At 42.8% G+C, this 12,259-nt stretch overlaps 3 protein-coding genes across 3 annotated transcripts; 1 reads left to right on the forward strand and 2 right to left on the reverse strand.

Annotated features, from left to right (window-relative positions):
* Window positions 1-1,006: 1,006 nt before the first annotated feature.
* LOC126562560 (mitochondrial folate transporter/carrier) lies at window positions 1,007-4,525 on the reverse strand. The gene is made up of 5 exons (XM_050219106.1): window positions 4,120-4,525; window positions 3,797-4,049; window positions 3,624-3,737; window positions 3,355-3,500; window positions 1,007-1,201 (listed from the first exon to the last, which is right to left on the reverse strand). The coding sequence occupies exons 1-5, from the start codon at window positions 4,467-4,469 to the stop codon at window positions 1,057-1,059; spliced, it is 1,008 nt and encodes a 335-aa protein (XP_050075063.1). The 5' UTR covers window positions 4,470-4,525; the 3' UTR covers window positions 1,007-1,056.
* Window positions 4,526-6,772: 2,247 nt separating this feature from the next.
* On the reverse strand, window positions 6,773-9,609 carry LOC126561222 (electron transfer flavoprotein beta subunit lysine methyltransferase-like). Its single transcript, XM_050217170.1, has 4 exons — window positions 9,371-9,609; window positions 7,294-7,536; window positions 7,082-7,212; window positions 6,773-6,963 (listed from the first exon to the last, which is right to left on the reverse strand). The coding sequence occupies exons 1-4, from the start codon at window positions 9,607-9,609 to the stop codon at window positions 6,923-6,925; spliced, it is 654 nt and encodes a 217-aa protein (XP_050073127.1). The 3' UTR covers window positions 6,773-6,922.
* Window positions 9,610-11,251: 1,642 nt separating this feature from the next.
* Window positions 11,252-12,051, forward strand: LOC126563138 (uncharacterized). Its single transcript, XM_050219763.1, has 2 exons — window positions 11,252-11,670; window positions 11,859-12,051. The coding sequence occupies exons 1-2, from the start codon at window positions 11,332-11,334 to the stop codon at window positions 12,045-12,047; spliced, it is 528 nt and encodes a 175-aa protein (XP_050075720.1). The 5' UTR covers window positions 11,252-11,331; the 3' UTR covers window positions 12,048-12,051.
* Window positions 12,052-12,259: the final 208 nt, after the last annotated feature.

The raw sequence follows: 12,259 nt of genomic DNA on the forward strand, positions 1-12,259 counted from the left end.
AATAGGTAATTTAAAACTCTGAGATATTTTACGAAACAAAAAGTATTATCAGTTCAATGTTTGGAAAGTTCAGGTATATATCAAGAACAAAAAAATATTCTCTATTGCCCAATTTTTTCACAAATCACTATATCGCCTGGCGTCAGGAGCTCTGTCATTTATATATTGCTTTCGCTAATGTACGACACATGCGCCTAGAGCATACCCCCGTTCAACAATGCTACTACCGACAACCGGACAGCCAGCGTCGGAGCATTTTGGATTTTTATCATAAAGTTTAATCCATTTATGGGGGAGTAAAAACATGTTTGTGTCCCAATATTTTGCAGTGACCGATAGATGGGTTTAATCTGCGGTAAACAGAGGCGTTTATTAGGGGATTCCAGGAGCACTTTGGATGAAATAAACATTACATATCTCCTGTTTTGTAGTTGAACTTCTAACGTCTAATGTGATATCACTTCGGATGATTCTAAATTTACCTAACATACAGAGAAAATATAATTCATTTGTAACCTAAAGATCCTTGTCCATGAAATATATTTGTGAATATGAATGGCTGATGTTACCTTTCCTTAGCAGATGTGTACTATCCAGATGAGCGCGTCGAGCTCTGACATACTATCCCATTCAAATCTATTCATTTCGTCTTCTTTGCTTGTCAAATTTACGAAATGCACAAAAACCACAAGACAAAGCCTGCCATAATTTAGGCCAGGTTTGACCAGTAGTTTGTCTTTTGTTGTACGGCGAGACATAAACAGAAAGCCCCAGAAAGGGCCATTACAATGAGTCGCCTTTCAGGTTATTACTTGGTAGAGACTTCTTAAATAAAGGAACTAAAAGCACGATATGGGCTTATTCGTCTGTAACTCAACTGTCATATTCAACATCTAATTTTTGGTAATTGTTTAGACATGTGAATGGTATGTTGTTTCACCGTCTCACTTTGTGCAGTGAACATATTCATAATCAACAACAAATCTGTATAACTGTCACTAACACTTTAACCACTTGAATCGAACTAAGTAGAAAAAAAGGACCACTTTCTCATTTTTACTGCGTAATGCTCCTGACCTTGCTCCTATCCAATAGATAGTGTGATACATTTTCGTACGTAACAAACGTAACCATCGTCGCCGGGATGACCCGGGTCAGGTTCGGACCGAGACCTTTATAGAATCCGCGCCACGATTCATATCTGAGATAGAGAAAGAAAGATCAGAAAAAAAGAAAGCATTACTTTTTCATCAATTTTCTATTTTTTGTTTTGCTTGTAGGCATATTTGGGTTGTTTTTTTTATTTCTTTTGTTAAATAGATTGCTTTGCTGATCTATTTATTTACTTTCTATTACCCTTACAATTGAAGGTTTAAAAAACAGTACATCAGAAGAACAGAAAGGAAGTGGAAGTGGAAAATAAAAAAAGGGATACACTAGTTCATTAAGTTAATCATAAAGTATAGGAATAAAGTAAGCTATGGGAGCGAACAATTAGCTTTCACTCCTTTCCGGGCAACAATAACCATAATGTTTGGCTGACAAAACATTCACAAAGTTTGCTGCAGCTAAGTGGATTCGAAATAGTTTATTGCTTTGCGTAGGGCTCAAAATTGCGAATTTACGTGCTGTTGCTGGTTGTTTGATATTGAATTGATATTGCCCTAGGTTTATTATTTCTTCTTTTTTGCAAAGCACTCTACATACACACCACATTTGTGAGCATTTCATCAGCATACGGGAAAGATTCGGGATTTCCTTATCGCTTTCGAACGTTCAGTACTTTCAATTCAACAATCACATGATGCCTGCGTCGTAATTTAAACTCATAACACTCCATTGAATTGTTGATCTTTTTGTGAATGTGAACGCGTTGCGTTCCGTAACCCCAACCATCCTAACGCAGCCTACCCATTATCGGTAACGAGCAATAGACAACAACGGACTGATAACCAATGGAGGAAATCCGAAGATTTATGAAGGAGCGAAATTAGTTCAAGTGCTGCTGGTTGTCTTTCTCCTATCTGCTTCCTGGTCTATATCCGGTTTTGTGTTTTATATTTTAAGTAAATTGTTTCTGTTTTATATAATCCAATTGTTTATGAGTATTTTTCAACGTTTATAATTGTTGAATGTTTTTGTTATTCATTTTCTTCATCAATCTAACCCAGTAGAAATTTACTTAAGTAGTAGCGCTACTTTTCTGCTGCGAATGTGTTTATTATCTAAGTTCTTAAAGACATTCAGATTGATACTTTACTGCGGGATGAGGAAAATTTTTTGGTGCAGCTTTACAATGACTTTTTTGCTGCTATTTTGCTATATGATTACAAATCGTTTAAAATTCCAAAACTAACCATTCTGTTGCGTTTCCACTGGTCACGTTCATCGTCGAAAGCACAGCTCGAAGTGTACATTATACATCATCACTTCGCCTATACTCCTCTTCCCTTCACATCGTGACAAGATAAGACGAGCATTACTCTGACAGCCGAAATAATAGTCTTACACCACTTGATAAAGTGTGCTAATCAATTTATCACACCAGAAGATAACAACGCAAATGACAACGAAACCACTAAAAGGTTTGCGTTACACAATCTGAGCCTGTTGAAGCGATGAAAATTCATGTGGCGATTTTGGATCATTTGACATTCATAACAAAGTGCTTTAAATAATTCAATTTCAGCTATTGCAAGAATTTCATTTTAACATATTTGGTGTTCTATGTTAACTATTTTTTGGGAACATGAATTATCGGTACGTATGTAGACGGTGCGATAAAAAATGAATTGATATAGGTGTAAAAAATAGCATTAACCATAACAAGAATCAATAGTAATAATAATTACTGATGCAAAGATTTACTGCTTCCACAAAGTTCCTAAAACTAGTTTTTTTGCCCGGTGTGAGAGGCCAACGAGAGATACAAATAAATAGATGTGCCAATTGCACAAGCACATCACACAACGCCGCGCTTGCGACGATGGAATTGAAACGAAAACTTACACGCTAAACGAGCATCGTGCATGAGCCTTTCAAGGCAGGGCACACGAGTAGATGGCTTAAGAGGATATCCGAGAGAAACGAGGCTCTCGAGTGCGGGAAGGGAACAAAATGACCACCTCCGCGGTGGAAGGGACGGGCGTGGTAAGGTCGAGAAGATTGGAACGTACCGAACGAACGGTTTATCGTATGCCGGTGCGAACGGGAGTGTCAAACAGATTCCGCCGTTACCCTCGATTTTAGTGGTTGGTAAACTTCTCATAGATCAACATCACTAAGCAAATGTTGGGCGTTACGTGCACTAGATAAGGTATGAGACCTTTATAGAACCCTGACACCCGTTCGTACCTCCATGTCAGCTTAACACAATCCCAGGTGCCCTTATAGCTATGGTTTTGATCCTGCAGGCGTGCCCGGATTACTTGGTAAGGGTAAGTGCCGGCGGCTGCAATCAGCTTGGATACGGCAGCAAACGTCAAGTATTCTGATGTCGTCTATGCCGTTGAAGAATTAGCAAACGATGATGGCATGAAAAGAAACAGACAAATTCTTGTTAGAATTGCGAAGAAAGTATCGAACTCCCATCGTGGGTTAGCCGTGACAGGGAGAACTGTTACCAGTTTAGAGTCGATCGGTCGTTTACGGTGTTGATTGTATTTGTTTTTCATTTCTTCGTATGTCATGAACTGGAGTGCTCCATGTGATACACCAAACATTCCCGGTACGAATCCCTGCAAAACAAAAACTCATCAAAAATGGATTTAAATAAAAAATTATAAGCGGAACCTACCCTGTAGAGCCCTCGAATACCCTCGGTGCGGTAGATTTTTTTAAGACCATCAACCATACCGGCATATCCGGTACCGTCACCTGCCGTAACACGCTCATTACACTGCAGACACAGTCGCGTCTTTACCACCCAAATTGGATTGGTCATGGCAAGCGTTAGAACGCCTGCTTCAGCTGCTGCCAGCATGTGGAGCGTCGGTCCTAGGGGTTGGGCAGTATTTCCATCCTGTATGTATGTCTTAATCGTGTTGTAGCTAAAATGAATCGATCAGATAGGTCAGTTAATCGGCTTTCCTTAATCCGCACGAGTCATGCGTCACTTACAACATGAAATAAAATCCCCAAGCACTGCCAGAGCCCCACATGTTAGGGGTGACTCCTTTGTACAGTCCACGAAAGCCTTCCTGTCTGAAAATGGTCAGGAATGCGCTGGTCAATCCGCGATACTGTGGTACCGATGCCGTTCGTCCATCATTAACGGCAAAGCGGATCTTTATCAGATCCAGAGGATGTAAAAGAAGTGTCGATGTGACTCCACCGGAAATGCCAGCCATTAGATGTTCATATTTCACGTGGGCCAGCCATCCGAAGCTGCCCTTTCCTGCACCAGCTGCACCGGCTGTTGCTGCAGCGGCGGCTGCAGCCGTCTTATGATTCTTCAAAGTCGATGCCATCGTTGTCGGAATATATTTAGCACACTGAAATTTTTGCAGCAGCTTCCTTTGAATTTCACACCTTCTTAAGTTTCGCAGTTCTGTGTCCCACGGATTGGGACTCTTCGCAATCAGCAATTATTATAACTATCCTAAACTAATGTAACGTGAAACACACAGTATCAACTAGACGCGTAGCTGTCCACATTTGTGAATGGCCTTCACCACGTAGTAAATTTTGTGTCTGCACCGATTCCGATTCGGATGACGGATTGTTACAAGAGGGGGAAGGGTAAAGAAAGAAGGTGTTGCTAATGAAACTGAAATTTGGTCGTCATTGACGTTCAGTACACAGCATCAGAAGCCAGAACAGGAGTTGTCGACGGAAGAAAAGGTATATACATTATATACAACACGGATATCAACCGAGTCACGATTTACTTCCGGGTCTGTTCTGAGCAACTACAGAGCCGTCGCCATCCTGCCATACATCCGGTTAACCGTAATACACACTTCGATGGCTATTGTGATGCTGTCTGTGGCTGTTGCTAACCCGCAGCCCGTTTGTTGCTTCGTGCACTCCGCTGTTTCTCCTGGTCGCCTCCAGTTGCTGGTTTGTCGTTGGCAGGGAAGTAAGTGCGCGTTAATTTGCTCGCATTGTTTCGTTGCTGCGTTGCTGCGACGATCCGGACCGCTACAAAAAAACGGCTACCACTGCTGCCACCACACACCACCGTCCCATCTAGCGACTGATAAGCGCGGTCAGATATGACGTAAACCCGTGTGAGGTTCGGATTTCGTAAGTAGTAGCAGCTGCCACTTGCGCACTTTGCTTCAGAAAAGTTAACATATTGCACATTTTGCTGTGTACTGCCAGTTACACGTCGATGATTTTGACCGCTATCCTTTCAAACACAATCACTGCTCTAGTGCACTTTTTCCCCCGATGAGCTGGTCTTTATGCGCTACTTGCAGAAGAACACAGACTTAGTTTCTTCCCCAAACACACGTTTTTTCAAGGTCGACGAGAGACAGAAGGCATCGATTGTTGGATGTTTCTTAAGCTTTCATTTCAGCACAACCTCAACACCATTGTATTGCAGCAATTTCGGCCCTGCCTTCGGGAGTTGTTCGCATTTCCACCGTTTTAACACACGGATTTTCGTTGGTGGTTCTTTAATATCCGCGAAGCTGCAACACCACCGAATAGAAAGGCACGAAAAGCACAAAAACGCAGTCACTAGGTGAAAAAAGATGATGAAACGCTCCTTCGGTCTCGTGTCAGTGACTGGCCGCGCTGTTTGACAACCAGAGTACAAATGTCAAATCGCGAATTCGCTTGACAAGTGGTTTATGTTGCGTCAAAAGGTTTTTTTTGAATATATCGTTGGAAGCAGAATTGGAAGGTAAATGAATGAAAAATATATTACACATAATTTAAAGGACAGTTTTGGTTCGCCTGGAATTAAAACGAGATTAACTTTGAGGGCGATATGAAGTACCCACTATTTACAGACAAAATATATACATTGTCTCAGCCTCTTGTTAATACAACCATTCGGGTTTATTACGTCTACCTATTTTTATGCTCATGTATGCTTATGTATGCTCATGGCAATTAAATGGCAGATTAAATTAAAAAAAAACTCTGCAATTGTCCAACTTGCTTGCGATCTCCTACTTACATTCAGGTCCTCTATTTAACCCAGTTTCTAACAATTTCCTCGAAAGACCAGAATGAATTGCGGTTCTCAATTGACACAAGAAATGATAGCATAAAAAGTACAACTCACTGTTGCTCCCTTCAAAACATGGACTTATATGGAATATCTGTAACATTAAATTCCACCCACACGATAAGATAGAACAGTGTATAGCATTATTGTAACCCATTTTTGTACCATATCATCCATCAATCGGACTGATAAGTCGTTTATACTAAAGCCACATCCATTTATAAGCGATAGGAACAAATGCACTCCATACGTTCACACCCCAGAGCAAATTACCTCCAGGTAAAACCAATATGTTTTACCATTAATCGCTATCTTTGGGTAAATGGAACTGCCAAACATTGGTGTAGGAAAAGCCACTATTTTCCAGACATACATTTTCAGGGAGCTTGTAGCGTATCCAAAGTTTCATATTGCTCAGTACACCGGTTTCGGTAATACCGTGTCGTCCGGGATCTCCTATGAAAATCTGTAATATTTTTGTACATTGAAATGTGGACTTTTTCTTACCTGATATTGATTTCAATAGGCGGTGGTGTTGAAGCAAGAGCTCATGCAAAAACATCCGCCAAATCACTTACCTTCGTGCCGGCACGTGCCAACCGTTGTATCCATGGATGAAGATCGGCTGATATCTCTGTATCGTAAAACAGGTCGCCTATTAACACCACTTGGTACTGGTTGATTGTTTGGGTGTCGGCGCCATTGCTGATAAAGTTATCTCCGCTCACCACCAACCGATTACCCGTGATCCCATTCAACTCCGCGTTCAGTAGTGTGGCCTGTAAAGCAACTGATAATAAGTAAGCAAAGCCGCCGCCCCCCGTGATGGATTAGAAAAAAAATTGCAAAACAAACAAACCAGTGCTGTTCTACAGCATGCAAAGCAAATAATCATACCTCGGTCGATGTCGTTTGCCGTAACATGACTCGCACCGACCATCAGTGCAGCAATCGAGGAAGCTCCACAGCCACAACCAACATCCAGTACTGTCTTCCCGCGGAAAACGTGACTCGTGTCAAGAATGAACCTGTACGGTAACGCGTGGCGGTAGGTATGATCAAACAAAATGCCTTACACGCTACAATCACACACTCTATTGCTTTCTCACCTTGTTAGTGCTTGACCTCCAGGCCAGAAAAATCCCCAAAATGGATCCGCGGAGAAACCGGTATGTATACCATTGTTGCCGGCACCAACAGGTTGATGGTAGATGGCGCAATCGGGAGTTATAAGGTGCAGTGCGATTTCCGGTGTCATGTGCTGACGCGATAGGACCGTGTTTGATAAGATTTTTTCACGAGCATTTATCACATCCAACTCCTCGCATATGCTTTGGTCGCTAGCCGCATTCCTTTTGAAAGATGAAACATAAAAGAAATTATACAAGTTAGGAAATATTGAATAATTGCAAAGGTTTGACTTGAACAACATCCAGGTAAAACCCGACCTACCGTGAACCTTTCTCGCTGACACTAGGTAATATTGGTTCACTGCACTTGACCGTTATTATTGCGAGCAGGAATGGAATCGCGGAGCAAAGTTTAAAGCAAACAGTTGCCAACCGTTGAAAATGTCCTTCGATTGGGTTGGTTTTGGAGCTATGCGCACGCTCCGTCGATCACGTCCAACCCGTACGGAATAGACATAGATTGCAACTTATGCTTCGCGTACGCAACATTGGACCACCCTGAAGTGGCTATGGTCAGCAAGATTTGCACAAAATGCACACCTTATCCTGTCGTACTCAACGACGGTATCGTGGTCACGTAGCCTCAACACACCCGAACCCCCTGATGTCGGGTAGTTGATCTTTGCCGCAAGATGATATGAACGGTGTGGTTCGTTACACTTTGGGAATCATAACGGTGCGTCGGTATACCGCGCTATCAGTGCGTTGATCACTTCAGCAACGTTCAATGGCAAGAAGTGGTACGGTTTCATGTTTCGTCATGAATGTTTCTCGCTGGTTCAAGCACTCACAGCGGAAAGGTGATCGCAGAACATACATCCGCGATCATCATCAAATGCAACGCGATCGTTGGGGTGAGTAGGGCGCTGGAAGGAATTTGACCGCAGGTCTGTATAATGACTTCGGATATGTTTATCCTGATAGTACTCCAAAAAAAGTCTGGTAAATGGTAGATATTCTGTTGACTACTAAGCCATCGTGAAATATTGAAATATTTTTTTTATTCATAAAGGAATGTTATTTGTAATTCTTTTCGTTATGCTTTTCTTATAAAGAAGCGTAAAAAACGCAATTGCTTCGATTGTTATGCGAAATGGGTTACATTTGCCAGCTACGATCACATGTCTTAATACGCAATCAGTCACGTGTTCTATGCGATCGAGGGCACGAAGTGGACGGACGACGGTTTCCAAAGCCAATACGACGAAAGTGAAATCGGGAGCATCGCTAGTGTAACGGTGCATTCTAGCAAAAGATTTTTTCGCACAAAATGTTTCTATGTGGCTTGTTTCTCGCGAATTTTCAGGCCCTGCAGTCCGAACCTTGAACCGCACCAGCCAGAACTCTTGCAGACAAATGGCCTGGCCTGCCGGTCACCAGTGGCGCAGGTTTAATCGTTCAAAACATCGGACCACATAGCAACCCGATCGCACGACGGGGCTCGGGGTAGGCAGTGTGACAATCCATTTCAATATGCTAAAAATAGCACCTGCCGACTTTGTTCTTTTTTATTAACACACAACCGTTTTCGGACTGTTCGACGTAACATGAGCGGACTGACGTATACGCAACCGACGCGTACGTACCAATTTACGCGCCCAATTGGTTTCGATTCTTTAGGATGGTCAGTATTAATCGGAGCACTATGAATAAATAATAACAGCGCGTACATGTTAAGGTACAATAGATTCATAAAAATGCGCTTTTCTCCTACATTTAACGTCACTGCAGAATAGCCAAAAGATCTACTTTGAGAGAAGTTCTATAGTCAATAGTCTAGGACCATAAAATAGATAAATTCGTAAATGTTCGAAATGATTCGCATTTTATCCATTCTTTTGGGAATCAATCCTACTTCAGCAGGAAGCTGGCGACTTGTTAATTGATCTTCCTTCGCATTGCATTTCCCCCGTAAACATTCCATTAACCCACAATAATGTAGTTAGCATTTAATTAGCAGTTTTAATTTCCCTTTAGGACTCGGAGGCTTACTTACGGAGCTCCTGGAGGTTGTTTTGAGGTATTAATGGTAGATTGCGACGATTCACCTCTAACGGGTACATATTGTTTCGTCGCACTGCTGTTATGTTGACGACATCGATTCATCTGCACGATCGCAGTTGTAGTAGTAGCAGCACCGGGAGCGCGAAATTTGCCGGAACACGTCGTGGTGTGGAAAGTACGCTCCATCCGCAACCGCCGAACGACGATGTCGGCAAGGCCAGTGCCATTCATCTGACTTCTGATCGCGTGACGCGCGATCTGTGACATGTTTTTTTTCCGTGTTTTCTGTGGCAGAATGGACAGACAGATAGGGAGAGACACACACAAACGAATAAGGGGAGATAAGGGGTGAAAATAATGAGATTAATTGCTTACGTGTGTGATGTGTTTTTGTAATGCCATACAACGTTTAAGAGCATAATATTTCTCTAATGTCTGCTGCGCACTGCGTTTTGTTGTGAAGCGAAATTATCAACCAACAACAACCAATTTTGCGCGTTGCTTGAACGGATCCAATGTTGCAGACACAAACAAGTGTTTTGGGTAGTAAATTTGGTTAATCTCGTTTTACTTTTATCCCTTTCAGGACGGTTAACAGAAAAATGACAAAAAAACCCGCAAAATGGAAGTTTCTTCTGACCACAATTAAAAAAAAACACGTTCATTACTATCGCAATTTGGTTCTACCGCTGGGGTATTCCCACCCAAAACATTTCCATTGCACATTTCAAGCGTACTACGAATGCATGCCATGTCGCCAACCAAGAAACTTCAAATATTAGGAATTCTCTATAGTCTAGGGATCTCCTTTCAACACTCAATCAAAATCCCGGAGGATACCATTGCGGTTGCACGTTGAAAAGGGGTAGTCAACGCGTAACGGCTTGTGATGGACTCATTTCAAATGCGTTAGACACATGCCGAACATGACAATGTCGTAACTGGATTTCAAACCTGAAACTTCACGACTCGCTGCTCAGAGAATGATGACTTGCAAACATTTGGAGAAACTGTGCTCCTATTCAAATATTTATTCATTCAATAAACCATACGACCATCATTTGGACTTTGAGCAAACTTTTTCGGCATGCCTCACTTAAAAGAGAGTATCGCATGCCGTCAAGGTACGACCAAAGGTTGCAGTGCGTACATTGACGTAAAATGACGTGTCTCCTCAAGAGTCAATAGCCTAATTTATGTACAATCTTCGTAGACAGAACGCGAATAGCAGCTACAACCCAAGATCCGGAATCTGGCAAGCAGCACAGATCCATTGTATCCTTTCCGCCCAAGGACTGCAACTTTATGGGAGCAGCAGAGAATGTTAAAAACAAGCTGCTTGGCAAAGTTTCTATCGATTGGTGTACCAATTTTTCCGTCCGGAGTGGATTTTCTACCGGATTGTTTCTACGAACAGACCGGTATAATGTCGTCTGGGGAGGGTGCAAGATTGTAGAAAACTCCCCGATCGGAGTTGAATGCGTTTCTCGTTGCGGATCTTCTGGATTTTCCCAGCTTCATTCCACTATACGAGCCAAATGAATCGCAAAACCTGTTACGCCAGACGACCTCAGGCTCGCGTACACAGAAACACCCTAATGATGTTTCGTTCAGTCGATGGTTTGTTGATGTTTGTGCGCGAACGCGTCGTTTTTTCGCCGAACGCGACTGAGTTTAGCGAGTGGGAATAGCGTCTATAAAAGCATGCGCAACCGATTTTACCTCGTGTATTTTACAGTCAGCAATAAGCGATAAAAGTCTACTCTAGGGCGTGTTTCGTATTTCGTACCGTTCGATTGTACGGTCAACAGTGATTTAGGAATAATCTTCAAGATAAAGTGCGTGCCAAACCGCCTCGTTTCTGCGCCAAAACTACCGCAAGCAAGCATTAGGAATTACGCAATAACGGATACCGCGTGTGAAGTGACGGTGACAGCAAATAGTGTCAGCAAAATGGTGATAGCTACCAAAGTTCGTACCAGCAGCATTAGCGGCAACATTGAAGACAGCATTGACGCCAAATTGGCGAACATGTTCATCGATACGAGCGGCAAGGATAACTCCGTTGGCATGGTGGCGGAACCGATCGCTGCAACCGTTCGGCGCGCGCTCGTTGCCGCAAACCACGAGGACCGTGCCATCATCGGATTGTCCGAATCGATAAACGCCCTCTCGAAGACACCGGAGGATTTTCTCTTCTGCTTTCTGGCTGCTTCGGGAAACCCGGCCAACCACATGCATCAGGTGTTGTTGGAGGCGTTTTGTTTCGAGCATGACATTTACATAATTAAGGTAGGTTCCGATGAACATGTGCACGGTTTGCTGAACCGTCGCAGCACGTCGCATGGCATTAGGAACGCTCCGCTGAATTCTATTTTCGTTTTTGTCGGAGCAGACACTTAATGATGGAATGAAAACAATGTTTTACTGGAAGGCTTTTACACACTAAACAAATCATTATTATTCATCTCTCATTGCAGGTCGATAGTGCGGAAAAGTTAAGCCGAATGCTCGGCACACAGCGTATAGAATCCTGCGCCTTACTGCAGAAGAGTTGGTCCGCGGGATGCACGGAAACCGTAACCGATGTGGAGGACCAGCTCGTGGATTACTGCGAGGAGCATTGGGAATCGCCAATTAAGCCAATTATCAAACTACCGGAAAAGTAACCCCGCCGCCACAGGTGAATCACCTCTGCATCCAAGTGATAACGTGAAATTTCCCCAAAAAAACTTTGCTGAAGATGCAAAGTACCGTGTAAGGAGACGGTTTCTCCCGACCCTGATTCGGTTCCATCGCAATGATGGATAGAAACGATCGAAGCAGGAAAAAATGATCGTGCGCAAGATTCATCGGTGATCTTATATCCAACGTTTTCAAA

Source organism: Anopheles maculipalpis, chromosome 3RL (assembly GCF_943734695.1).
Source record: "Anopheles maculipalpis chromosome 3RL, idAnoMacuDA_375_x, whole genome shotgun sequence".
NCBI classification, from domain to species: Eukaryota; Metazoa; Arthropoda; class Insecta; order Diptera; family Culicidae; genus Anopheles; species Anopheles maculipalpis.

Coding starts and splice junctions, on each gene's coding strand:
- LOC126562560 (XM_050219106.1), bottom strand. CDS start 4,469: ATGGCATCGACTTTGAAGAATCATAAGACGGCTGCAGCCGCCGCTGCA. Junction 4,050..4,119: donor TGGGGATTTTATTTCATGTT/GTAAGTGACGCA, acceptor GATTCATTTTAG/CTACAACACGATTAAGACAT. Junction 3,738..3,796: donor GTATTCGAGGGCTCTACAGG/GTAGGTTCCGCT, acceptor TTTGTTTTGCAG/GGATTCGTACCGGGAATGTT.
- LOC126561222 (XM_050217170.1), bottom strand. CDS start 9,609: ATGAATGGCACTGGCCTTGCCGACATCGTCGTTCGGCGGTTGCGGATG. Junction 7,537..9,370: donor AAACAACCTCCAGGAGCTCC/GTAAGTAAGCCT, acceptor ATCTTTCAAAAG/GAATGCGGCTAGCGACCAAA. Junction 6,964..7,081: donor GGCAAACGACATCGACCGAG/GTATGATTATTT, acceptor GTTGCTTTACAG/GCCACACTACTGAACGCGGA.
- LOC126563138 (XM_050219763.1), top strand. CDS start 11,332: ATGGTGATAGCTACCAAAGTTCGTACCAGCAGCATTAGCGGCAACATT. Junction 11,671..11,858: donor ATGACATTTACATAATTAAG/GTAGGTTCCGAT, acceptor CTCTCATTGCAG/GTCGATAGTGCGGAAAAGTT.